The 27,612-nt window shown below is 37.9% G+C and overlaps 1 protein-coding gene across 1 annotated transcript; it reads right to left on the bottom strand.

The window, feature by feature from the left end:
* Nucleotides 1-51: 51 nt before the first annotated feature.
* Nucleotides 52-25,872, bottom strand: rasef (RAS and EF-hand domain containing). The gene is made up of 17 exons (XM_036579088.1): nt 25,295-25,872; nt 18,754-18,900; nt 16,818-16,908; nt 14,273-14,368; nt 12,541-12,618; nt 12,316-12,431; nt 11,072-11,140; nt 10,746-10,827; nt 10,426-10,487; nt 8,661-8,937; nt 7,979-8,101; nt 6,363-6,510; nt 6,161-6,242; nt 5,587-5,701; nt 5,298-5,417; nt 2,904-2,980; nt 52-1,521 (listed from the first exon to the last, which is right to left on the bottom strand). The coding sequence occupies exons 1-17, from the start codon at nt 25,627-25,629 to the stop codon at nt 1,416-1,418; spliced, it is 2,124 nt and encodes a 707-aa protein (XP_036434981.1). The 5' UTR covers nt 25,630-25,872; the 3' UTR covers nt 52-1,415.
* Nucleotides 25,873-27,612: the final 1,740 nt, after the last annotated feature.

The following is a 27,612-nucleotide window of genomic DNA, read 5'->3' as shown; positions in this document are numbered from 1 at the left end:
TACCTGGAATAAAATATCTTTACATTGACTTACAATAAAAGTAAAGAATGTTTTTGCCCTGTCCTTTAAAGTTACCATTTTGGAGATACTTCTTTTTCTTTGGACAGCAACGATATATTTAACAGAGAATTACACTCTTGCTTCAGATCTGAAAACATCCACAGGCGATTCTGTCTGTCCTTCAACTGTGGAGTGAGGTTTTATAGACTGATGAATCTAAATTTGTTGTTGGGATCATTCGGATTGTGAGAAGCAGAAAATGCAACCAACTTCTAAGACTGAACTTTAAAGGTGTGGAAAAATATCCCTGCAGTTTTCTTTGAAAAACTGTTAGCAAGTCTCTTGAAAAGAATGGAAAGATGGACACACAAAGTTTTGGTTATTGTATTTAGTTGTTGAGGCCTCTGTGAAATTATTAACTTGCACTTAATGGCCATTATGACTGGAAATCAAATAAATCAATAAACAAAGGATGATCTCTGACTGTATGTACAATACAGAACAATTTCAGTTGGGATATAAGGATAAAGAATAAAAATGCTGAACATACATTCCAAGCAAGCATCTTATATAATGCTGTCACAGTTAATTATCATACTTAAATACAGTGTAGCTCAGTTAGACTGTAATAATGCATTATAATTACCCCCAGCGACTCTGCTGGAGGGCCCTCGTCACTCGACAAAAAACCTAATAAAAAATTAAAGCATAAAGCGTCTTTACTTAGTATACCTGTCTGACTGAACCATCAGCGAAGACTCCACTGTTATTCCACTGAGGCAGAACACTCTCCTACTCTCCATACAGCGCACTGCTTACAGTGAGAGGGAACAGACTGAACACGCTTGGCAGGGTGCACTGTGTCAAACAGGGAGCCAGTTCAGGTTAATATGTTGAGTCAGAGCATCACAAAGCTGTGCGGAGGTAGACGATTCAAACATGCATAGAAACGTGTTAAGGCCTCAACACAGCCCAAGACTCCAGCACTGTAATATTGGGCTAGGACACAAAACTGAACCAAGACCCAACAGATATATTGTTTGGCTGTTAAGGTCGACTGACAGCAGATTGACTGGTAACCGCTACATTATTCATATTACTTAATATTACTTTCTACTGTTTAGGTTTAGGAAATGTGACAATAGACAATTCACAGTTGACTACTGATAATCATATCAGTAAAGCAGTGTTTAACTCTAAAACTGATAATCGTCAGTTATCAGAACCTTTAGCTTGTTAAAATCTATATTTATATACCAGTCAGGCTCTAGTGAAAACACAGGGAACAGAAGAAAACGAATGCAAACAGCCAATTCAGCAACCACATATTTGATTTTGCTTTTGCCATAAGCTCAGCAAGACCAGCAGGAGCCTCGCTGGTTACATTCTGTCTTTTTGGATGAAGAGCACAAACATTACACCATACAGCAGTTTAGGCTGGAAATCTTTTTGGTGTGACTTCCAGAGAGTTTGGCCACTGATGCTGGTTCCTTGTGTTCGTGTGCATGCTTGTTCACCTCTCTGTAAAGAAGAGGGAGAAGCTTTACAAAATAGAACAGCTGCTATAAACATGAGCTGAGCATGACTCAACTGTATTGTATATGGATTATTCTACAGAATTGGTTCAAAACACATCTCAGATTTTGAACTCATTTAGACTAAAATCCCTTTGCTTTGAATGACCCTTTACTTGAATTATGTTTATTAAAACAAATGACTAAACAATTTTGTCACTACTCAAACGTAACACTAACACTACATAACACTATAGAAACTTAGCCAAACGTTTCGGTAGTGACTGTTCCGTGACTGAGTTTTTCTCAAAATTAGCTAAAATTGTCACTATCAAAACATAACACGACATAACACTATAGAAACTTTGCCAAACATTTCAGGAGTGACTGCTCTGGTAGTGACAATTTTAGCTAATTTTTAGCAGAACTCAAAAACGCTAAATAGTTCATGTCGAGCAAATACAGCTTTGAACAGTTGTACACAACAAAGTTTACTTAATTGCTGAAAATATGTGTTTCGGTAGTAACAATTCTTAACATTACACACTGATTGTCAGACTTTGGGACACACTTCAAAACAATGGGATTTAACTGCTCATCATGTGGTCATGAGGGAGAGGGACGCAGTCTAACTTCCTGCTTTAAAATGAAGGGGTGTGGCTAAAATAAAGCTCCGCCTACAGACTAAAACTGTGTTTCGGTAGTGACAAGAAAATGTGGGACAGCATTTTTTTTTAGATATTTCACTTCACTTTAAAAGAAATCTTTAAAACACTGAAAGAAATAATGTAAATATGAATCATGATTTTTGTACATATTTAGCTTATTACTATCACAATTAATGTCTTGGGTTTGAATAGATCACAACATAATCCTTGTAAATATCTAAGGTCTAAATACTTAATTGTTTTTTTTTCCTGTGAGGCTGCAGTTTGAACTAATTTGGTAGAATGGTCCATAGAGTCTGGCATTCAAGCTCTCTGATTGATCGAAAAATAATGTGCTTTGTGATTTCACTGTCAAATTAATTTCATATTTCCATTTTTCATTTAGCAATATATGCTTAATGCATTACACTCACAGAGATTGCACTATGAGTCACCCTTTACTCCTCATGGGCTCTGCAGTCAGATGCAATTTGAGCAGATCTGCTGCCCCCAAGTGCTAAGTAAGTGGAACAGAGTGCTTTGATGTGGCTTTGAAGTTCAGAGATCCATACTTAGTTTGTTTAAAAGTAAACTTTTTTTTGGAGATGCTGAGTTTTGATGTAATATTTTTTGGGGAGGGGGGCTGGGGTTTGGTTGTGGGAGAGTTTTGCTTTAATCTGACTGAAGGAGTTTTTCCCTTTCCAGTCTACTTTCCTCATTTCATGTGGTGTGAGTGACTCACCTCGCTAAATGGAGGACAGCCTCAACGATGTTTGAGCCATCCTTTGCGCTTGTCTCACAGAAGAGCGAACTGTAGGTCTGGTGAGAACAAAGCACATGGGGTTGATACAGAAACATGCCTCAAATTCAGATCAGAAACAATTTAGTTCAGTCTAGGGCTGCATGATTCATCGTATTTTATCGTTTTGTGAGATGAGTGTCCAAGATGACATTAAGGCTATGATGACAGAAGGGAATAAATTAGATTCTGTGCAATGCAAAAGTAACATAATCAGACTGAATATCAGACTAGATATTAGAGCAGCGGTGTGCTGTGCTTAGAGGGGAGTCAAAGCCCAATGTTGCGTGTGCTATGGCTGCAACAACTAATTGATGTTATGGATAATAAAAAATTGTTAGCAATGAATCTTGTCGTGAGGATTTAAAGAAACAAATTTGTGGCAGAAAACTCTAGTAGAACTGTAGTCAACAGTTAAAATGGCATGATTTTGGAAAATAGACTGGAGATTACAGGATTACAGGATTTTCTGTTTTTTTACAGGCACAGATGTTTTAAAAACACTACTTTCACATGCAAGTTACTGCTGTTTCACATGTGGTGAACATGGTTTAGGACACTGCATGGCTGATAACTAGGCTTCTTCTGTGTGCTCAGGTTTGATTACATGATGTTACCCACCACACACATTAATCTATCTTTGAGGAGAAATCATTTGAATAGCAATGTGAAGCCCCTATACAAACTCCATTATAGCACACAGACTACCATGTAAGATTTGTTTATGTATTGATTGTTCTTTTATTCTTTCTGCACCTTTCACACTGAGTAAAACAGCATTTTTGAGGGCAGTGTACAAGGCATACTGTGGCACTGTTGATCTTGAAACTGATTAATTGACTGATTAAGGAAACCATTCTTAGTTGCAGCCCTACCTTATACAGTGACTTAACCACTCGGCTATAAAACCAAATACAAAGTGCAAAGTACATACATATCACCACTACTCTATCCCTAACTAACTAACTTATAAAAATGTTTTAACATGATGAAGATTATTCTCACTATCAGTGTTGTGTATAAATGTGTAATGCAGTAACGGCTACTGTCACAACAGCATCATCATAAGGAGCTTACAATGCACAAAAATGTGCTTCCAGTTGTGATGTAAGTAGGTATTAGCATGTCATTATTTTTATTCTTCACTTTGCACAATAGTTAACAGTGCTTTTGTAATTAAGGTTAGATTTCTGTGTACACGGTAAAAAGGTCTGTACCTGCTGGATTTAATTTATTTACAATTTATCACTTCTTGTATCATTATGATATCCTACAACTTTCTCAAACACTGCAATTTTGTATATATTGTGCGGTCTTGGTTCTGGGGTTAATTTCCAAAATGCTACATCAGATTCCCCTCCGTCTGTTACATATTGGCACAAGACTGAGTGCGTTTACATGCACTTAATAACACAATACCTGCAGAAAATCAGATTTTGTCAGTAATCCAGTCGATGCGTTTATATGCACTTGAGTAATCAGATAATGGGGAAACTCCGGGTCTACATGAGTCAGACAGTAATCAGATTTCTGCCTTTCAGCCAGCCAATAAACTCACAGAAGAAGACGTGACGAAAATGTAATGTAAAACTCAAACTTCATGCCACAGCTTTTTTTTAAAAAAACACTGCACTGCTTGACGTGAAAATATGAACAGACATTATCTAGAAGCAGAAAACTTAAATCCTTTATTTCGTCAAATCTAGTTGCTCCAAAAGTGTTTTGCTGTGTCTCACAGCGACGCTGCTTGCTTATTTCTGGTACAGCAGTCTGTTTTGCACATGTGGAGACTGAGAAATCCGAAAGAAATCAGAGTAAGAGTTTACATGCACTGAGAAATCTGATTACCGAGCTAAAATCCAGCTCTCTTTATCGGATTTCTTAATCGGATTTCTAGATTGGAATATGGTGCTTACATGACCATTTGAATAATCGGATAACTGCAGAAATCCAATTATGATGGGATTATTAATGCTTAAAAGTCACACTTAGAAGTGAACTATTTTTTAATGGAAGAAAAGTGAACATGTGGAGTCTGATTTGCATTCATAAGTAGAAGAAGAGATGTTTTATTATAATCTGAATTTGATGAAAAGTCTGATTTGAACCTGTTAATACAAAATGTAACTATATCTGTATATCTGTAACTATAATTCACTATATAACTACCTACTGTCAATTATGCAATCACATAATTACATTTAAATAACAGAGCAAAAAGAGAGTAGTGACACTAGACTTTCAACGGATAATTAATTACATTCACAGCGGCTTGATCACTGTCCACAGAGTCAGAGGGAGAGACGTGCATGTGTTCAATGATATGAATGCCCTCACCATGGCTAACTTCTCTCCGTAGCTGGTTGGGATGCAGGTAATGCCATCCTGAAGAGCCTGCTGCCGCAGATCTGTCTTATTCCCCACCAGCATAATGGGGACATCATCCTGGGAAACATCCTGGAGGCAAGGAGGACTTAAGTCAACATTTATATCAGAGTTATGTGTATCATGCAGATGAGATTAAAATGAGGAGTTTTGAATTAAATTAAAATTCCAGGACTGCCACTGCACGCTCAGGTGTCCAATCCTGAATTATTTAACATTAAGCAGAAAATAAGGGAAACACCTCTATGATGTCGACCCATTCGCGCACATTCAGAAAGCTCTTCTCACAGGTGACATCGTAAAGCAGGAGTACCCCATCAGCTCGTCTGAAGTAGGATTTAGCAATGCTTCTGAACCTGCAGAAAAGGAACCATTCGAATTCACATTCCTACAACACCCATTAAACCAACAAAGCAACCAGAAGACACCCAGTAAAAATCCCTGTGTAAACAAACAATGAAAGCAGTCTTTAGTTTGCACATAGTTCCCTTAGTTGATGTTAAAAGTAATTCAAAAGAGGCTAAAAGTTTGTGTTTGGATTTAGGGGAAGTGTTTACAGCATATGTTCTGGTGTAAGGTTTCAGACTGAAGGTTGGATTTAGTCTGTTGGAACTACTATTAGGATTTATTGTTAAGCCTTTAGGATACTGTCTTTAGGACACATGTTCATTGTTATGGGTTTAAATACTGTTTTAACATTAGGCTTATTACTGACTTATTGGTTTAAGCTAAGATAAAGAATTATGGTTTATTATGTAGGATTTAGGGGATTTAGGGCTAAGGTGTAATATTAAGGCCTCACTTCTGGGTCTCACCTCTCCTGGCCTGCCGTATCCCAAAGCTGTAATACTGTTGGCACTCCATCCACGACAAGAGTCTTCATTTGAAAATCAACTCCTAAATAAAGCAAAACAAACACAGCTAACATTATCTCATAGTCTTCTTACATGTACAATGATACTGTGACATGAAGTGTAGTTGAGTGTAGTTTTGAAAAACTTGTTTGGTCACTCTTACCGAGAGTGGCGCTGGTGGTGCCCTTGAACTCGTTCTTGCACAGTCGCAGAAGGAAGCTGGACTTGCCCACGGCAGCATCACCTGCTAACACGATCTTGTACGTCTTATCAGACGCCTGTGGCTTCTCCACTAACTCATCTTTTTCTCTCTACAGAAACAAGCTATGTTTTATTATAATAATAATAATAATAATTATTATTATTACTAGTAGTAGTAGTATTAACAACAACAACAACAACAATAAATCTTATGTACATGGTAACTTTTCAAAGCCCAAAGCCACTTTATAAGGCAACAACAGAGAACAGCTCATGACTGAGCACAATAATAAGAAGAGGAATAAGAACAAGAATGAAAGGATTGCAAAAGGTATCAATAAGGAAAAACAATGCAAATGAAAAGACATAAAATTAACAGAACAAGATCAAATAAAACCACAACATACATTATATGGACAAAAGTTTTGGGACATCTATACATTACACCTACAAGAGCTTTTATGACATTCTAAATCCATAGGCAATACTATGGAGCTGATCCCCCTTTTCAGCTATAACAACTTTCACTCCTCTGGGAAGCTTTCTACAAGATTTTGGAGTTTGTCTGCGGGAATTTTTGCCCATTCATCTAAAAAAACATTTGTGAGGTCAAACACTGATGTTGGACGAGAGGGCCTGGATCACAGTCTCCGTTCTAGTTCATCTCAAAGGTGTCTGATGGGGTTGAGGTCAGGGCTCTGTGTGGGCCAGTCAAGTTCTTCTACACCAAACTCACCCAGCCATGCCTTTATGGACCTTGCTTTGTGCACTGGGGCTCAGTCATGCTGGAACAGAAAAGGTTCTTCCCCAAACTGTTTACACAAAGTTGGAAGCATACAGGTGTCCAAAATGTCTTGGTCTGCTGAAGCATTAAGATTTCCCTTCACTGGAACTAAGGGGCCTAGACCAACCCCTGAAAAACAGGCAGGTCAAGTTCTCCTGGCATTCGCCTACCCCTAACCACCCCCTCCCCCATCTGGCATTGTGCATACTGATCTTAGGATTGTGTCTGGCTGTTCAGCCATGGAAACCAATTTTGTGAAGCTCCTAACGTGCAGTTCTTTAGCTGATGGTTGTTCCAAAGGCAATTTGGAACTCTTTAGTGAGTGATTCAACAGAGGATGGGGCACTGTGCACTTCAGCACTCGCATGCCCGGCTCTATGGGTTTGTGTGTTCTACCACTTCGTGGCTTTGCTGTGGTTGCTCCTAGACACTTCCATCAGCACTTACAGTTAACAGGGGAAGATCTAGCAGGACAGAAATTCCACATACTGACTTGTGGCACAGGTGGCATCATACCTCACTAATACATAATACATCAGTGCAATCCATCAAAAATACACAAAATACGAATGCAAAGTATCTTATTGTTATATCTTATTGTGTATCTTATTCCGTATATCTTAATTCTAGTCATACAGAACTAAAGCAATCTGTCCATGATGTTAAGTTCCTATACACAGACTGAGCCAGGCTGAGCAATAACTTTGTAGGCTGTAGACTTATGTAGGGTTATAGAAGGCCTTCAGATTGAAGGGTCAAAATTTTCATCTTTAATTTCAGCTGTTTGTTGTTACCTCAGTGAAGATGGCTGAAAGGCATTTCTTTCCTGACACAGGGATGTCTGGCTTTACTAGAGTCCAACTCTGAACTGACTCACTGTCTGATCCACACACCGTCTCTTCCCGTACTTCTTGCACCTGGGAACACGAAGCAGGACAGAGCAGTGACCCAGACAGACTAGGCTAACCTGCAGTGTTGCAATATGCACAGAGGTTTAAGCTTTTAGCTCTTTGATAATCAGCACCTGAAAAGTACTGTTCATATTCTTTCTGAGCAACTGATGAACGTTTTTGCCTCTTTTTACTTGCTTTTACTTTTACTTTTTACTTACCTTTAAAAGCAGCAAAAAACAGCTCCACTCATGAAATACAATGTTTATTAACAGCTTATCTGTTTACAATTGCGCAAAGGAAACACATTTATTATTATTTATATAATAGTTCATTATACTTATATGTGGTGCTGTTGTGCTCACTGACAACAACACTGAACTGAAGTAAACTGAATTGAACTGGACTGAATTACACAGAATAAAGTAACTGTACTATTAAGAATGTAACTGAACTGAATGTAATTTAACTGAACCAAACTGAACTGAATTCATTTATACAGCACTTTAACAGCCACTGTCAGCTCTATCTCTGTGTTCACAATGTTCCGTGTAATGTCACTACACACGTAGCCCAGTTCTCTCACCTCTGTGTCTGACGTGTCTCCGGACAAGGCGGTGGCTGCATCCACTGGGCGAGCAGGGCTTTTGTATGTGCTCTCGTGCTCCGAGTCGTAGCCGTTGTTGGAGCGAAGAGTGGACATGCCGCTGTCCACACAGCTCTCAGGCAGACTGTCCACCTCACAGCTGAGTATGCGCATGGGGTCACACAGCGCCAGGGCCAAAGAGTCACTGCTTTGCATGCGCAGACACTCCATTAGCTGCAGCTGATCGTAGTCGTCATCCCCACACACATTACAGCACCTGCAGGACCACAGAAACAAGCAAGCAAGAATAGTTATATGCTGTGTCAATCACTATTGTCACTATTATCAATGATAATACTAGCTACTGACAGACATTTATGCATTATACTTGTAATGATATAATGGCAGCCAAAGAAACGGCAACAGCACCAGAGTAAATGTGACATGCTCATTATACACTGTGTACGTAAAAAATGCTTTAGGTTATTAAAAAGTAGCAAGCAATGCAGAGAATCCCAATGGATTTTTTTTAGATTATGTACATATTTACAGTGAAGAACTGTGCAAACGTCAGAGATTCCCTTTGTTTATTTAGCTTCCAGACCTGGTAGACCACTAAAACTGCCACCATCAGACCAGCAATTAGGCTCCACTCCTGCTTCAGATCTGAAAAAATCCACAGATGTTTCTGTCCATCCTTCCACTACACTATGACAACACTATGAATCTGAAAGGATGTGTAGCTGCCAGTGAGCCCTTACTGAGGGAAGAAAATAGATTTAAAAATGAGATGTGGATTAAAAAGTTTTATGAACTGCTGAGTCTAAAATTGTATTGACTGTGGGAAGCAGAAAATGTAACCAAGTTCTAAGACTGAACTTTGAAGATTATAAGAAGAATCGAATGGAATATAATGGAAAAAGGAACAGAATGGAAATTGAATAAAATGAAATTGAGTGGAAAAATATCTGTCTATTTCTTTGGAAAACTATAAGCAAGTCTTCCAAAATCCCTCAAAAAGTGTGGGCACACAATTACTGAAACATTTTATATTAAAGGCTTCAGTGTAATTTTCACTTAGATACATGTTTTCTGATTTTTTCTGACGCTGATAAATTAATAACTTGTACTTAATGGCCATTTGGTCAGAAATTAAATAAATGCAAGGGTGGTCTCTGACTTGTATTTATTACCTGGTGTAACATTTGAAGTGTTGTTCATTGTTTAAAAAAAAGCTCACAGTTTATATGTCACGACTCCCTTCGGCTCTGAACTCTCTTTGGACTCAATCTCCCAGAATGCCCTGGGAGATAACGTGACTCCAGCCTCACTCTCACGCTCCAATCAGTGCTCCAGTTCCCCAGAGTATTGATCAGACACACCTGTTCTTCTTTGATTAGTTTAGTTTAAAGCCTGGGCTTGTAGATAGTCTCATTGTGAGGTATTGCTTCTTTTCACAGAGCTACTGAACGTTATTTCTGACTGTTTATTCCTGTTCTGACCTGTTTTGCCTTGTTTTTTGACCTGCCTTTTGCCTGATCCCTTTTGGACTTTTTGCCTGGTTATGTTTGTGCTTTTGTGTTTATTGTCTTTTCTGGATTTGAACATTGCCTGTGACCTGACTACAATTGTGGATTCTGTTTGCACTAGTAAAGCCTCTCATTCACCTTTTATCTGCGAGCATCTGCGTCATTCTGACGCGTTACATTAAAGGTAGCTGTTACTCTGTCAAAGGCAGTATAAAATCCCCAAACTCTTCACTTACTTTTCAAAATATGGAGCACACAAGCTCTTTCTCCTAGCCAAAGTACTTCCAGGAGATAATCGCTGAAATGAGATTAGTTCCACTATCTTAGGCCACTGCATGGTTACGATATTGTTTGGGCAAATACACACCTGCAACCAGAACCTGTCTTCAACTAATCTTCACCTCCCATGTGTCACTACGAGAGCTCATTCTTGCAGTTTAATCCTTTACCATTTCTTAAACATATATTACCCCACTGCTTTGTACTTACAGTAACTTTGTGGACACATTGTAAAGCCCAGAACCAAATACTCTAGTGTTTCAATATAAGTGCTTACCTGCCCCTTGTTTTTGGTCTGGCTGTTCTCTAGAGCTGTGCGTAAACCATCATTGCTGTCATGAAGCTTCCTGTTTGCTGACCTAAGAAAACAAAATGAGTAAAAAAAAAGCACAGAAACTTTACCAGAAGCAACAACTGAATAAAGTCACTTCTATAAAGCAATGTTTCAACACCTATAAACATCTGGCAGTGTATATATTCAGTTCAACTGTGATCTAATTACAGAACCATCATCGTGACAACAATCAAATAAAACTTGATCCAGTTATTTCTGTGTGTTTTTCTCAGAGGCTGAACTGTCAGGTGTCTCCTGGCACAACTTACTGTAACATTTCAATCTGTCTCTCCAGGTTGTCCCTCTCCTCTGCAAAACACCTCATGAGGGCTTCGTCTCTGCATAACATAACAAACATATATTTTTTTTTATTTCTGTATTATTACTTAATAGTTACTTATGTTTAGCACTGCTATTATTATTTGGAACTAAAGTACTGTGCAAAATTCAGAGGTCACTTTTCATACATCTAATTAAGTACAAGTTATTATTTTTCAGCTTCAAGAAAAAAGGACAAAACATATTTAACAGAAAATGACACAGAAGCCTCAACAGCTAAATATAACATACATTTTTTTCAATGTTTAGTTTGTCCAGTTTCCATTATTTACAGGAGACTTGTTCCAGCTTTTTTTAGAACTCTACAGAGAGTTGAGTCTCAGAAGTTGTATTTTCTGATTTTCTCACTCAAAGTAATCCCAAACAAAAAAATAGACCCATCTGTCCATAAAAAACCCTTATTCCAATGTCCAGTCTTGGTGTTCTAGTTTAAATTTTCTTCCTTTTTGTCTATTTCTTTTTCTCAGACAGCTACACATCCTTTCAGACACACAGTGCTGAGTTGTCTTCTCACAGTGGAAGGATGGACAGAAACACCTGTGATTTTTTCAGATCTGAAGTAAGTGGAGCTTGATTTTCTCCTCTCTACTTAAGATGAAAGCTTTAAGTGTTGTTTATCTGATGGAAACTCACAATTTTTTATACGTTTTGTCTTTTTACATTCACACTTCCATTATCTCTTATCTAATCGTCTTAGAAATAACTCCTCTAAAATAAATAACGTGTACTTAAAGGTAATTTTGTCTGGAAATGAAAGAAATGAGGGGTGGCTTTTTTATCACACACAGAAAAAGACAGGGCCACAGACCAATGAAAAGGCTTTCAGAATTTTGTCTCTGACTTGGGTGCTTAGCAACAAGGTCACAAAATTCCTTAGGCGTGTGGTGTCACTCCAGGATATCCTGCTCTCGTGATACCAGCACAGCAAACAGCTATAGGAGTGGCCAGACAGAGACAGCGTGCAGGCAGGAGGATCACTGTCTGTGTTTGTGACTCATACACAGAAACTAGACATCTGTCACTTTGTTCTGACAGACTGCTGTACTACTGTCCCAATTACATATTTTATGGCCGATCCCAACAGGCTGGTTGAAATTTCAGATAAGGCTTCTACACGCACTTCCAAACACTCAAATGCAGCCCACCCTCCTCAACCAAAAAAAAGACCTCTCACCGTTCAAAATTGATGCTCTGGTCAGTGAGATCACTCTTAATAGAGTCTAGCTCACTCTGCAGAAATGCTATGTTGGTGTGAGACTCCAGCAGCTCCTGCTTCAGCTTTTGGTTTTGCTGAGACAAGGAAAAAACAGCAGCCACTTTTTAGATAGATTTATTAGAGCCTAACTTACTGCTTCAAACTGTCAACATTCTATTTAATGAAATAAAGCTGTTGTCATACCAGTGTGAGCTCATTATTCTTTCGCTTCAGCATTTCATTCTCCTCTTTGAGACTGGTGTACTTGTTCTGGTCTTCACTCTGTGGAAGAAATATAATGTTAGCTAGATGCCTCCTGTTGCTATATAGTCGGTGATCATCATGTTATTAGTGCAGTCGAATAGTACAGGAAACGGGGGACTATTAAGAAGAATGTCAGTAAGTCAATGAAGGAGACTGGATGGGAGATTTGACTTGACTGCTGCGATTACAATTTGAAAAATATGGTGGCAAAATCACTATCATCATTTATCTCAATCAAAATTGACTGAATTTATAAAACTTAAATTATAAGAAAAAAGGATGTTTGAGAGTAGCAGCCCACAGATTTTTTCAATTTTCTCAATGATTAAAATAATTAAGATTCATTCAGAGTGGTTTCATTGTGAAATGCTCTGTTCGAGAGACATTTAGCGAGTCAAAATTGTTCACAGTGGTTAAGTTTTAGAGTTTAATGCCTCTATATTACATGAAATAGTTATGAATACGCTGCCAGATGCCTGAGACATTAAGATAGATACAAACCTTGAGAAGGTTTTGGCCTAAAACACATTTGTTCAAAGTACATTTATGGCAAAGAGGTACATGAACAGAGTTATAAGACAAATTAGTCCCCAAAGAAAACTTGCTTTTTCAGATTTAACACAAATTTACCTTAAGCAACTTTCTATATTAAAACTCAGAAGACACATGTAGGTTCACTGGTGGTTTTGTATAGTAAATAAACTGGCTATATTTGTGTGTTAGACAGCATGACCCCTGGTTCCTATCACCACCACTATACAGAAATCTTGCTAGGTTTCTGTACCCTGAACAATTTCACCATTCAAACCACTCTGAAAGACTTTGTTTACTTCGCAACCATTGAATTATGCCGAAAATTTAAAAAACTGGTGGAAATCCCCTTTAATACATTTTTATAATTCAACCAAGTGCCACTGTAGGCTTGCTGGATAAAGATAAAGACCTGTGGTCACTTGCATAAAACATCTAAATTAATTTTGGCCTCTCGCTTTACATGAAGGGAGTTGCATAACATCTGTTTAGGGAAATGTTTAACCTGTTAAATGGCCAGGGCCCACCAGCGGGCTCAAAGTTTTATCATACACTTCTATAAGCTAAGAATAGCCCAGCCAGGTTGTACTGAATTTCCTGTTACTGAATACTAGGCCTTAGTATGTAATAAGCCTGGGATTTTTAGGACGTTAAGCAAGTAAATTTAGTTTGAGACCCTACATTAGAATAACAGCACTTCAGTTTTAGACAGACACATAATTTCTAGCTTTAAATGTATGCCTTAAGCATTTACCTTACCTTAAGATAAATGCATAGGACGCACTGGACTTAACTGATAATTATAATAATGGATATTTAGAAATGAATTGAGCTTAACACACTTAAACTATATGCGACGTGTGTGAGGGCCCTCACTTCAATTCCTCACTCTTAACTTCTCAAATTTGCATAAATGTATCATTTGCAACTGTAATATTATATAATATAACCCTATAACTAATATAATACATCTATAATATAATAGTTTATGGTATTTAAGGAATAATAAGTCTTCACTTCATTGCTGCATTCTCCTGTTTGACACTGGTGTACTTACTCCGGTCTTCAGTCAGTGGATAATAAGAATGCAGTTTAAGGGATTCGTTTATGGTCATGAAATAAACACTAAGGTGGGCCTCACCATCTGCAAGATGCGAATCTTTTGCTGCAACTCCGCCAGCTGAGTTTCATAGTGATGTTTCATATTGCTCAGTGCTGCCTCTGCCTTCTTAGACTCCTGGGAAGAACAGAAGTAGTATGTCATCATATACAATAAGAAGACCATCAAAGCCAAAAGACAGAAGCTGGCACAGATTTAACTTAAATACTAATTAAAATGTACCATCTCAATAAATCGGCATTGACTTATGACACAAACTGATGGATACACCTATTTAAATGCATTTTTGACATACAGTACTACCCTTTCTTTAAAACAACAAACAGATTACCTTATTACCTGATCAATCACAAAAATAATCAGGAGATTCTTCCATGAAAAATATAATTAATAGCGTCAGCCCTAAAATACTTAATTAAGGAAGGTGTGGAGGGTATAGCAAGCATATAAAAACAACTGCTAAAACATAAGGAATGGGACAGAAATTGTGTTACATTTACTAGGAAATTCAAAGAAAACCACACGCACTGCTTGAACCTGGCTCAGGATATAAATACCATGTTATCAGTTGTTTGCTTTAACTTGTTCCCATGACGTACTCACTGGAATCACTGTTACTGCTTTACTATAAAACATGGAATTAATTTTTAAAAAGAACTTCTTCAGTAATTAAACACATTCTCAATTTTTTTGTAATAGAATAAGGACAAATAAATAAAAGCCTACTATTGTATAGCTGCACATACTAGCAAATCTAACTGCATTTGTTATGACTACCGAAGAAAATTAAACAGATACTGTTTGGATGAGTAAATAAGCTCAGTTCATTGTAAGTTATATAACTAAATGAGCAATAGACAAGGACCAGAAGTTAAAGATTAAGAACAGGGTTAAGGACAGGAGCAGACGCGAGACTTCACATGTTTCCCAGCCCTTAAACTTTGACGCAGTGGTTAAACAGAGTCCTGGATGTACTCCAGAACACTCACATGAGAAGGCTGATTACAGCAGCACAAATTCACCTGTGCCCATTTATCTGTTATTATCTGCTGTGCACCAAAACAGAATCCATAGAAACACTGCAAATACTACTGTGAAGTTAAACTATGAGCTCTAATTTGGGTCAGTGTATAAAATAATATTCCATACAAAATAACTGAAATCTATACCTAACTAACAGCATTTTTTGAAATGTAATAATGTTTCAATAGACAGCTCTTGCTTTTTGTCTTTGCTAAAACTAAAACACTAAAGGACCAACTGACAAAAGCACTATCTTTGGGAATTAGTCCAAACCCCACATATTTTAAGCGCCTTGTGATGTCAGCACTCGTCAGCACTCAAACCTTTTCAATATATGTTCTTCTATCATTATGTCAAATCATTGAGTGCGTTTACATGCACTCAATAATCCGATCGGAGTAAGGTCTATAAATCCAATTAAGAAATCTGATAAAGAGAGCTAGATTTTAGCTCTGTAATCAGATTTCTCAGTGCATGTAAACTCTTACTCTGATTTCTCAGTCTGCACATGTGCAAAAACAGACGGCAGTACCGGAAATAAGCAAGCTGTTCATCACTGAAGTTATGTTGAATCTTAAGCAAGTAAAACAATATTGATAATATTAGCACCATTAGCACCGGAGGACGGCTTCCTCAGTCCACACTGAAGTGGCTTATGGAAGAATTACGGATAAATCAACAAGCAGCAAACTAACAAAAGCAAAAAGCAAAAGTGCAAATCTACAGCTCCCCTCAAAATAAGACATAATATTGTGGTAAGAGGACAAGAGGACTACAATTGTGGAGGAACCACTGACTGTATCTATGATACATAAAGTCATTGGGCATCATTCACCAACAATTCTTAAGAAAAAAAATCTTCTTAAAACCAAATTACAAATTTTTTTACAAAGATTCTTATTTGGGATTTGTTCTTAGGTAAGAATAGAATCTATACACACTCAAGAGCACAAAGGTGCAAACATTTCTGCGGTTTAAGAACACATCATGAGTCTGGTGTAGACTTTTTCTTAGGACCTTTCCTAAAAGATAAAACTTATTGGTGAATATCGGAAAATATTGGTGAATAAGGCTCATTGATTTTAACATGCAGTCACTGTTGCTCTCACTGGAAGTAGGTGATGAAAACTGGAAACTGAGTTCACTCTATGGAAAGTATGTTTCACATTCAGATTCATGATGAAAATAATGTTAAGGAATTACTGACAGTAATAATTACAAACTGATGAAGCTTATTTTGAACACTATTGAACAAAATTCACTGCTTTTTAAATGAAAAAAATATTTTAGAGTCAAATTTGAGCAAATAAGACTTAAAATAATGTGAGTAATCAAAAATAATTATTTCTATCATGTGACAGCCATATTTATGACACATGACACTCAGTATTTCTCTAATCACAACTGTTTCAGATGGAGGTAAAGGTTTATCAAAAAAACTTTCAAAAGAAGTTTCTTGTTGTCTTGTTCTACAAACAGCACCACACACTTTTGTCTCAGCCCATATAGAAACAGTTATGTTAACTGGCAGTGCTGTGCTGACCTGCATGCGTGTGTTTCTCTCTGTCGTGTGTATGCGTTGGTCCATCTCCTCTTCCATCTCGCTCAGCTGAATGGCAGCCTGGTCCTGAGCCCTGAGGACACAACAGCATTTCTGCATGATCCAGCCATATGTGTCATACTTAAACACAGTAAGAGCACACTATCCATAGCATAGCATACAGCATTGTGACCTTGACAGCTATTATTTTAATGTAAAGCATACAGCAGTCAGGTCCTGTGTTCTGAGCAGAACCACAGCCAGAACACTAATTATCAGACTGATACAAACAGAATCTGTGTATAGTAAGAACTGCTGTATATGTCTTTGACTTTCGTCTATTTCACTCCACCATATAACTGAGAAAGGCCAGCCACAGCAAAAAAAAAATGCATTAGCTAATTGCCAGGATATTTTAAACAATCGAATCCATAAATACTTGGACATTGACAAACTTATTGTTATTTTAGATGTATACTACAGCATACTGGAATTAACTAATGAATATGGAAATGCTGACTTTCAGCTTCAGCTTGAGTACATTTGCATCCAAATTGGGTGAACAGTGTAGAAATTACAACCATGTCCATACATCGCTCCCCCCATTTTTTAGGGGCTCAAAAGTAAATGGACAGACTCACAAGCATTCATTTCAACCACCATTTTTAGAACTTGATTGCAAATCCTTTGTAGTCAATGACTGTATGAAGTCTGGAACCCATAGACATCACCAGATGCTGGGTTTCTTCCCTGGTGACGCTCTGCCAGGTCTTTACTGCAGCTGTCTTCAGTTCCTGCTTGTTCTTGGGGTGTTTTACAATCAGTTTTGCCTTCAATAGGTGAAATGCACGCTCATCTGGACTGAGGTAAGGGAACGGGCTTCGCAATTGCAGAACGTTCCACTTCTTGCCTTAAAAATTCTTGGTTTGCTTTCGCCATGCTTTGGGAACTTTCACCACCCGCACTGTGAAGTGCCATCCACATGAGTCCCGAAGTCCCGAGCAGATATTCTAGCCTTATACACTTTAGAATTCATCTTGATGCTTTTGTCAGCAGACACATCATCAATAAATACAAAGAAATGAGTTCCATTGGCAGCTATACATGCCCACTCCATAACACTACCTCGACCATGCTTGATAGATTAAGTGGTATGCTTTGAATCATGAGCAGTTCCTTCCCTTCTCCATATTCCTTTTTTGCCATCATTCTGGTAAAAGTTCATTTTTGTCTCATCTGTCCATAAGATGGTTTTAGATGTATTTTGGGCAAACTCTAATCAGGATTTCCTGTTTTTGAATCTTACCAATGGTCGACATCTTGCTGTAAACCCTCTCTATTTACTCTGGTAAAGTCTTCTTTTGATTGTTGACTTGACAGAGATACACCTACCTCCTGGAGGGCATTCTTGTTCTGCCCAGCTGTGAAGGGGTTTTTTACCATCAGGGAAAGAAGTCTTCCACCATCCACCATGGTTGTTTGCTGTGGTCTTTTAGGCCTTTTGGTGTTCTTGAGCTTACCAGTGCATTCTTCTTTTTAACAATTATCAAATAGTGTATTTAGTTATAATGTTTTCGTAATCTCTCTGATGGATTTCTTTTGATGTTTCAGCCCTAGTATAGCTTGCTTTACTGGCAGTGACAGCTCTCTGAGATGACTTCACAATGAGAGCAACAGCAGCAGATTCCAAATGCAAATGCCACACTTGAAATCAACTCTAGAGCTTTTTATCTGCTTACTTGCAAGTGAAATAATGAGGAAATTAACCCACATCTGGCCTTGTAACAGCTAAGTAGCTAACTGTCAAATGATTGTTGAGCCCCTATAAATGGTAAAGTGTGAGCTCATCTTCATTATTTAATTTCTCCAACGTGCTTTGTTGGACAGCTACATTTCTTTGCATCCAAATATTTGCAGACCTGACTGCATGTGTCCAAACCTTTTTACAGCCAGTGCCAGGTGCTCCATCTCTGTGTTCTGCAGCTTAATCTCTCTGATGAAGTTGAGTACAACTCTCTCATACTGAGGAATGATCCTGGCCTCAGTCAGACTGATGTTCTGGTACAGAGTCGACACCTGGTCAATACTAAACACATACGTACATTAGTTTTTAGTTATTAGAGCAATAAACACAGGTAACACGTTAGAATTACATCACAATCTACAGCTAAAAATACCAAGATAAACATAAAGGAAGCAGTCAAAGCAAAGTTAGGTTAATAATTTTGATGGGAATATGTGCACTGATAAAAAAAAAATCAATGAAAAAAAAAGTCTTTCCAAGTCTTTCCATACTGTGACATATTTCATAAGTTTAACACTGTATCAGGAAGGGTCTCTGAGTTAGCTGAGCTTTGCTCAATGATAGGTGGTGGGTAAAAACAAGATATTATTGGTTAATGTGATTTGTCCCTGCACGCTAGTACACAACGACACAACCAGAACTCAGAAGATGCTTTAAAGGCAGGCAAAAGTCAAATGTCACAAGAATTTTTTCTTTTAAATTGTATAGTATGATGAATTGTGCTTAATACGATCAGGGACAAGAATCAATTTTAATTTCAGGTTGACTTTAAATCAGCCCAACAAATACAATCTCTTTAGACATGAAGCATGTTCATTAAACTCATTCAAAAGATCTTGATTTGATAAACATAAGTGCATAACAGTGCATTCCTTTCCAAAAACTAACCATCATTATGTCTTACTTTATAACAAAAGTACCAATATGAACTTTGTACCGGTGCCTAATAATGTCTTCATGGTGTTTTCCATTCCAATATCCATCACAAAATTCTGCATTACATTGCAGCCAATGTCCTGGACACAGATTAAACCTTGTTCTAGAATTAGGGAATTTCCAGAAGAAGACTACAACTAACAATGTGACTGAAAAAGGCACTGGGCATAATCTCTCAAGGAATCCTAGGAGTATATTTGCACAGCTGATATTATGTGAGCCCTGCAGCCCACCTGAATCCTAAAGGGTACAGACTGAACATTTTACAGAAAATTATGCATGTGACTACATGTGTGAAGCAAAATAGAGATATAAATAGATCCAAAAATAGCTGAATGAATTAACCACAGATGTTGGTGCCAAAGGGAGGGCTGAAATATTGTTTTGGAAATCAAAATGTAAGGCATGGGTTCAAAGATATTTTTAGAACAAGCTCTAAAAAACATTATAACACAATTGTAAGGGTGGTTGTTACAGCTGAAAATATTTTTCAGGTCAAAAATCAAATTTACACTTTTTCCCTTTACTTCACAAATCAAGTAGATTAGCCAAGACAAGTTTAGTGTCCAGTAATTGCTTCTTTATTGCTTTTCTTTATTTTTGTACTGTAGCTACGAGGCTAATGTAGCTAACAAGTAATGGAAGCTCATATAAATTGTAGCAAGAAATGAACACACTTGCATGAAATCTTTTTTCAAAATCCATGAAGTTGTTAAGTGATTTCTAATAGACATGTTTATGAGATTTCTGACACTGTATGACATTCAGGCTTCAGAATGGCTACTATTATTAATTTTGAGCAATGCAATGTACTTTTGTCCACTGTTATGCATAACAGTATGTCATACGTTATCAGAAACCACACAAACAAGATGATACGAAATATTTAACAACTCAATGGCAAGCGTGTGACGATTTAGGCATGCAACTGTTGACTATAAGCTTTCATTACCTGTTAGCCACATTAGCTTAATGCATCAGCTGCAGTGCAAAATTAAAGAAGTAAACTTTGGACGCTAAATAAGTATTGGCTAATCAACTACATTTGTGTTAACTGTGTACATGTGATTTTTGGCCAAACCATTGTTTTAAGCTTAGTTGGTCAGTTTCTCTCTATATGATACTGTTGTAATCTCTGTACTTTAATTGGTTGGTTAACTTATCTATGTTAACTTGGCCAGTGTTCCTCAAACTGGTCCTCAGGGACTCTCAGATGGTCCATATTTTATATCCCTATACTTTACAAGTTAGGCTGGAGCAAAAATCTGGACCATCTGGGGACCCTGAAGACCGGTATAAAACTACTGAACTAGGTCTCCTCATGAAAGGCCATGTTCATCATTAGCCACATGACCATGGTGTCTTTTTTTATGAGAAGAGGCACTAATCAATGTTCCTTCAGCTGGAGCGTGGCAGCACGGTGGTCTGAGCTATTCTCAGCCTTTGGCTCCAATAGCCTCATCTGTCCTGTCATAAGATTCAAACTACATTGTCAAACATGCACCATGAATTAAAAGCGTAATTCTAGAGAGTTAAAAATCAGCAAAATTCAGTCATTCAGATGTAAAGTCAAGCCATTCAGAGTGGTTTGATGTGAAATGGAGAATTGCAGTAAAATTGAGCAACTCAGATTTCTATTTTAATGGTGGTGAACCAAGGATCACAATGTCTACAACACGAAATTCTGAAATGAATAGTGAACATGCACATCTTTTAAGTTTTTCTAAGTAATGATGATGGTAAAAGTGTGGTAAATCCAAAAAAGTATGCTTTTAACTACAACTCACTGCATGTACAAGTCCTTGATTTAAAAAAGATGTTTTAGGACAAAATCCTATCTCAAAACTATCACAAAATAATGTCTCAGGCATAAAGGAGCGCATTTGTACCAATTTTGTGTAATATCTTTCTATCTACCTATTCAGTGCTCTGGACATCTGGTTCCTGTCACCACACCTGTGAATAATTCTGACTCATTAAGTCTTGAGTGGAGCATTTCACATCAAAACATTCGAAACAACTTTAATTACAACTCCTTTTCCAAAAAAGTCAGGACGCTGTGCAAAAATGTAAATAAAAACAATACAGTGTGCAATTTAATTGAAAATAGTACAAAAACAACATATCAAATGTTGAAACTGAGAAAATTTGTTTCTTGAAAAACATATGACCATTTTGAATTTGATGCCAGCAACATGTTTTAAAAAAGTTGAGACAGGTGCATGTTTGCCACCGTGTTCATCGCCTCTTCTTTAACAACACTGTGTAAGCGTTTGGGAACTGAGGAGACTGACTGCTGTAGTTTTGAAAGTGAAATATTTTCCCATTCTTGCTTGATACAGGATTCCAGCTGCTCAACAGTTCAGGTTCTCCTTTGTCATATTTTTGACTTCATATTGTGTCAAATGTTTTCAGTGAGTGACGGGTCTGGCCAGTTTAGCACCCAGACTCTTTTGTTGTAATACATGCAGAATGTGTTCTGACATATTCTTTCTGAAAGAAACAAGGCCTTCCCCAAAAAAGACGTTGTCTGGATGGCAGCATATGTTGCACCAAAACTGATATATGTCATTCAGCATTAATGGTGCCTTCACAATGTCACCCATGCCATGTGCTCTAATGCACCTCCATACCATTATGGATGCTGGCTTTTCAACTGTGCGCTGATGACAATCTGGATGGTCCCTCTATATATATATATATATATATACACATTTGGTTTCTTCTTTGCATGGTAGAGTTTTAACCTGCATCACAGAAAGTTACTGTGTTCTTTTTAGAAGTGCTCCTGAGCCCATGTGGTGATTTCCACTACAGAATTGTGTCTGTTTTTAATGCAGTGCCGCCTCATGGCCCGAAGATCATGACCAGCCAGTATTGGTTTTCAGACTTGTTCTTTGTCTGTTATGATATTATTTACCATAGATTAGATAAAATTTCCAAGTTCTTTGCTATTTTACATTGAAGAATGTTATTTTTGAAGTGTTGCGAATGTTGCCTGCACAATCTTTCACAGGACAGTTTACCCCTCCCCATTTTTCCCTCCGAAAAACTCAGCCTCTCAGGGATGCTTTTTTTTCTGCCAATTGTGACCCAGTTAGTTGTGTGTTGTTCCACCAGATGTGTTTTAGCACTTTAGCAACTTTATCAGCCTTTTTTTGCCAATGTCCCAACGTTTTTGAAACACATGGCTGGCATCAAGTTCAAAATGGGCAAAATTTAAAACCAATAAAAAACAATAACATTTCTCATCAGATTTCTCTCAAAATTTGATATGTTAACTTTGCAATTAAATGTGAGATTTAAATGATTTGCACATAATTGCATTTTGTTTGGTTGTACATCATATTTATTTAACTGTCTTGAAATGTTGACAAGTCAATTGAATTCCCCTTTGCACAACTAAACTCATCTTGGCATTTTTAGAGTCAGCTGAATATGCACAAAATATATGTTTTGTCGAGTTAACACACAGGCATTCTTATTAGTGATTACTCATATGTGGAAAAAGTAGAAACGACCGTTCTACCCAAGTGAAGGTATTGGCACATATCATTCTAAATCCACTTGCATGTTTTAAGTAAACATGCTTATCAATGGGTTATATAAACATTTCGATACCTAATTCTAATGACTCACATCTGGCAAACAGGCTGAGATGAGTTTACACAAAGCCTACAAAGGCGTGTTTCATTTCAAGAAGAATCACTAATGACTTTAACGCATACTGGCTTCTTTTATTTGGTACACTGACCTGGTAACATCCACTATCTCAACAACTATAAAAATAACAATAAACATCCACTGTCAGAACTAAAACTAGTGTCATTTTTCATTTTTTGTGCATGATTTGAAAACACTGGTTGGCCTCTATATTGTGTTCAAATTTCATGACTGATGGAGCGACAGAAATGCTACAAAATGCATTTGTATCACTCCAAAATGACTTGTTCTTGTTCCATTATTTCCATTTTAAGTTAACTTTTTTTTTAAAATAAGTATATTAATGAAATTGACATTAACACCTGGTAAAGCTATAGTTATTGAGAAGCAATGTTCCATATTTTACTGGTGTGTTGATTTTATTTGCTAAAATATAAATTTGCCATTGTTTAACACAGTCTCATGTCAGTTTTCATGTATAATCTGATGGTGTGTGTTTGTCTTATAGATTGATATTATATAATGCAGTACAGTTGGAAAATATATTTGCTCCTTACAACATAGAATTATATAGAATTAACTTTGTTTGCACTAATTTATTACTTTTCTAGCAACTGTTACAACTGACCCTCTGTCTGTTACAATTAACCCTATCCATGGGGTAAAGTGTAACACTGCGCTTCTCGTCGTTTTCTATGAAATTGTACATGAATGGTAGGTACTACAAACAAAGTTCAAATGTTTGTTTGCAGCAGAGATGTATATATTGCTTGTATAAAAACAAGATTATCCCAAATTTTTTTTAAATTATTTAGTAAAAATCAAAATGTTTTGTGCCCTGCTCTCCCGTACTTTGTTATTCTCCAACACTGGCTGGAGTACAGGGCCCAGAAAAGTCTTTTTCCTGTGCTAAAGATCTAAGGAAATGAAATTTTAGAGACAAATCTTTAGGAGTGTAAGTGGTAACCCAACATTAATTCAAAGCAGAATGTTTTTTTTTAAGTCCCATGCAAAATAATAAGCTCTATTAGTACAGATCGCCTCAAATCTCGTCAAAATTGCCTGTTGAGGGAAATTTCTGACTCAGGCATCTTTTTCATACCTAACAAATGTATTTCAATGTGTTTTAATTGTCTATTTAGTACCTTGTAAAAATGGGAGGCATACAGTATATCTATGACAGTTTCATAGCTACAGCTGGGTCAGATACAATGTAACTTTCTTTTTAAAAACCACAACTACATAACTGAATTTGTTTACTTTTGCATGACTAAATATGGTGTAAAATATGTTGTTATCATGATGGATTGCGTAAGGTGTATTTCTCGGTACATCTTGAGTATCGTCAGTCCTTAGAGAGCACATTTTAAACGCTGCATGCTCTTTTCTGTCTGTTCCAAATTATGTCAGAAGAAATTAATATTGTAACACAATACCACAAATATTGTAAATATCGTATGTATCGAGACAATTTCTCGAAATATCGTGATACATTCTTCCAATATCGCCCACTTCTCGTTTGTAGTTTGAGTATTATCAAATTTCTTATCTGAGATTTAATTTAATTCTGTTTTACTGGGTCAAAATAACCTCTGTAAGCTTTAGCAGGCGGAAAAAAAAATCCCCAAAAGAGAAGAAATAGCACCTGACAAACTTCGGTTCCTATGCTGACAGATGCTGGGAAGTTTCTAGTAAGTTCCACTGCAGTACTGAGTACTTAAGGGGTTGACACAAGTTGGTTTTTGGCAGGAACTTTTACTCCTACACTGTTAAAAAAAGATGGTTCTTCAATGGTTCTTAAGTAAAGGTAGTTCTTTTTAAAACCATTTCATGCTTAAATAGTTCTTTGCATGGTGAAATGGCCCTTCAGACTGACACGGAATGGTTCTAAATAGAAACACCGCCTTTACTAAAGAACCCTTGAAAAACCCTTTTGAAAGTGTGGCACCTGAGTCCCTATATTTTATTGAAGTATCAGTACTTTTACTTGAGTATGGTTTAAGCCATCTTACCCACTTCTAATTGCTATAACCAACTCTTACCAAACCCAGGTGCCTTTCCTCCTGCTTCTCCTTACCGGGGAATGTACTTCTCCTGCTCCCCGAGCCTGGATCTGAAGTCCTCCCAGGCCAGAGAGAAGGCTTCTGCGCCCTTGCCTCGCTCCCCCATTTGTTCTTCTTGCCTCATGAAGCTCGCCGCCGCCTGGAAGCCCTTAACGAATTCATCCAGGTTTATCGCGCCGTCCTCGTCTGTGTCCAGTTTGCTGAAAATCGCGTCGGCGTCCTCTGAGCGGACGTGTAGCTCTGAACAGAGTCTGAAAAACTCACCCTTTTCAATCCGTCCCGAATTATCAGCATCACACGACCTGAAGAGCGAGTCGAGGCTCTGTTGGGTTTGACCATCTGACTCCATCCACTGAAAACACGGAGGAAATATCCCATTTAACGGTTAAAAAGACAACTGAAACATGACTTTTGTCCCAAAAGCACACCATAAAAATATATCCTGTCGCAGTCAGCGCCAGTTTCTGAGGAAACCTTGTACTTTTATTCTCCTTTTTCGACACTTTTGACAGGTGTTTTTTTTCTCTCGAGGTGGTGAGGTGGCTGTCACTTTAGCTTAGCCAGCAGCTCTGCTGCACACCAACTCTTGAACAAGCGCTAAGTAAACAAATGTCAGGTAGGCAGGCCAGTCTACCAACTTTTACATGTGCAGCGTCAGGTTTAAGCCTAAAACAAATACGTTCAGATAAACCTCTGATGAAAAATACGCTTTTTTGCTAATTCACTGGCTACCTTTACATCCTTTTAACGTTTTTCGCCCTCATAATTATGACTGTCATTCAAAACAAGAAGGCCAGTGGAGCCATGAAAGTGCAGTACGATTTCACAACACAAGATGGAGACAAAGTCTTGATGAGAAAGTCACATTGGACAAAATAGTAGCTCCAATACGGGCTTTTCATTTGTCTGTAGCCGCTGAAGCGGCATTCTGGCCTAAAACTGTAATTTAATACATTATTAACTATGTCTGTTATCTTATGTAGGAGTTTGCAAGAGAGCATTGTATCCCTCAGCCTCAATGGTTGAGAGAATTCACAGTTTTATATGCTGGCATTGGCGTAGAAGGAGGCGCAGAAGAGGCCATTATTTCTGCCACAAGAAGTGCTCTTTTATTTACACAAGCAGAAGAAGTCACACACAAACACAGCCAGGGAGCAGGCAGGACATCTGGATGGATCTCATGGAAGATACATCTCCCCCAACACAAAATAACACAATCAACACGTAACACATTTTAACTAAACAAATCAACAGCAACAGTTGTCTCTTTCATGGAGGGGGGTGGAGCTCGTGGCGCAGCTTTGCATACCACACCCCTAAAGCCCCTTCTGAAACGTGTAGTGTGTGGCAGACGCCACATAGCCACCCCAAAAGTCAGCCGTCCTAGCAACCCACACAGTCTGAACCAAGTTCTTGAGGCATGCAGAGTGCCAGCTGGCAGAAGTCCCACAGAGCAACCACCCTCAATCCTCACTTGGGGCCGCATCCTTACCACCGCAGGTCCTCGGCGCACCCCACTCTGGGGTGTCCTCCACTGACCTTGGCAGGCGACCTTACTGCAGCTCCTTGGCTGTCCTCTCCATCAGTATGCAAGAGCAGAGACACAAGAGAACTCTGCATCCTCCACTTGGCGGCGCTACCCCACCTCTGATGCCACTGTGGCATCGGTGTAGAAGGAGATGCAGGAGAGGTCGTTAATTCTGCCATGAGAAGTGCTACTTTATTCACACATGGGAAGCAGGCAGGTCACTTTACACCACACTTTTCCTCCTCATGGTAGATACACTCTCCCCGAAGCTCAACACAAAACCACACAATCAGCACATTTAAACTAATTAAACAACAACACAACAACATTAACAGCAATGATTATTTCTTTGGGGTTGGGGGGGGGTGCATGGCGCAGCCTCTAAAGCCCCTTACAAAGTGCTTGATCATGCCATGTGACCATGCAGACATGCCACTATTCCTTTTGTTTTTTTTTTCCTGCCTGGCTTTTTAATTATTCTGCCACCTCCAGAAAGGCATTCCATTTCTAAAAAGTCAAAGGAAGGTTCTACCTTTCTGAGGCTTAGGTTCTACTTTTTGCCTTGTAGCTACAAAATATGTCATTTTAATTTTAAGGAGCTGTCTATAATTTCAGGAATTGTTGTGTGTGATCATTTTCTTATTGTCTATGCATGCTGATTACAAATGGTTTCAGTAAAGCCAATCTTCTAAACCTAAGGTAAAAGCTAATGCTAACTAATGATTTCTTGACCTTTATAGGAGATCATGCTAATAGCTAAGTGGAGACTGACTGTTATTAACTATTAACTATCCATGTTTGCAA

This window comes from Colossoma macropomum, unplaced genomic scaffold, assembly GCF_904425465.1.
Source record: "Colossoma macropomum unplaced genomic scaffold, Colossoma_macropomum, whole genome shotgun sequence".
Lineage (NCBI taxonomy): Eukaryota > Metazoa > Chordata > Actinopteri > Characiformes > Serrasalmidae > Colossoma > Colossoma macropomum.
The sequence above is the reverse complement of the archived record's forward strand: the minus strand, read 5'-3'. Positions and strand labels throughout refer to the sequence as shown.

Coding starts and splice junctions, on each gene's coding strand:
- rasef (XM_036579088.1), bottom strand. CDS start 25,629: ATGGAGTCAGATGGTCAAACCCAACAGAGCCTCGACTCGCTCTTCAGG. Junction 12,619..14,272: donor AGATTCGCATCTTGCAGATG/GTGAGGCCCACC, acceptor TTTCTTCCACAG/AGTGAAGACCAGAACAAGTA. Junction 2,981..5,297: donor ACGGAGAGAAGTTAGCCATG/GTGAGGGCATTC, acceptor TGTTCTCACCAG/ACCTACAGTTCGCTCTTCTG.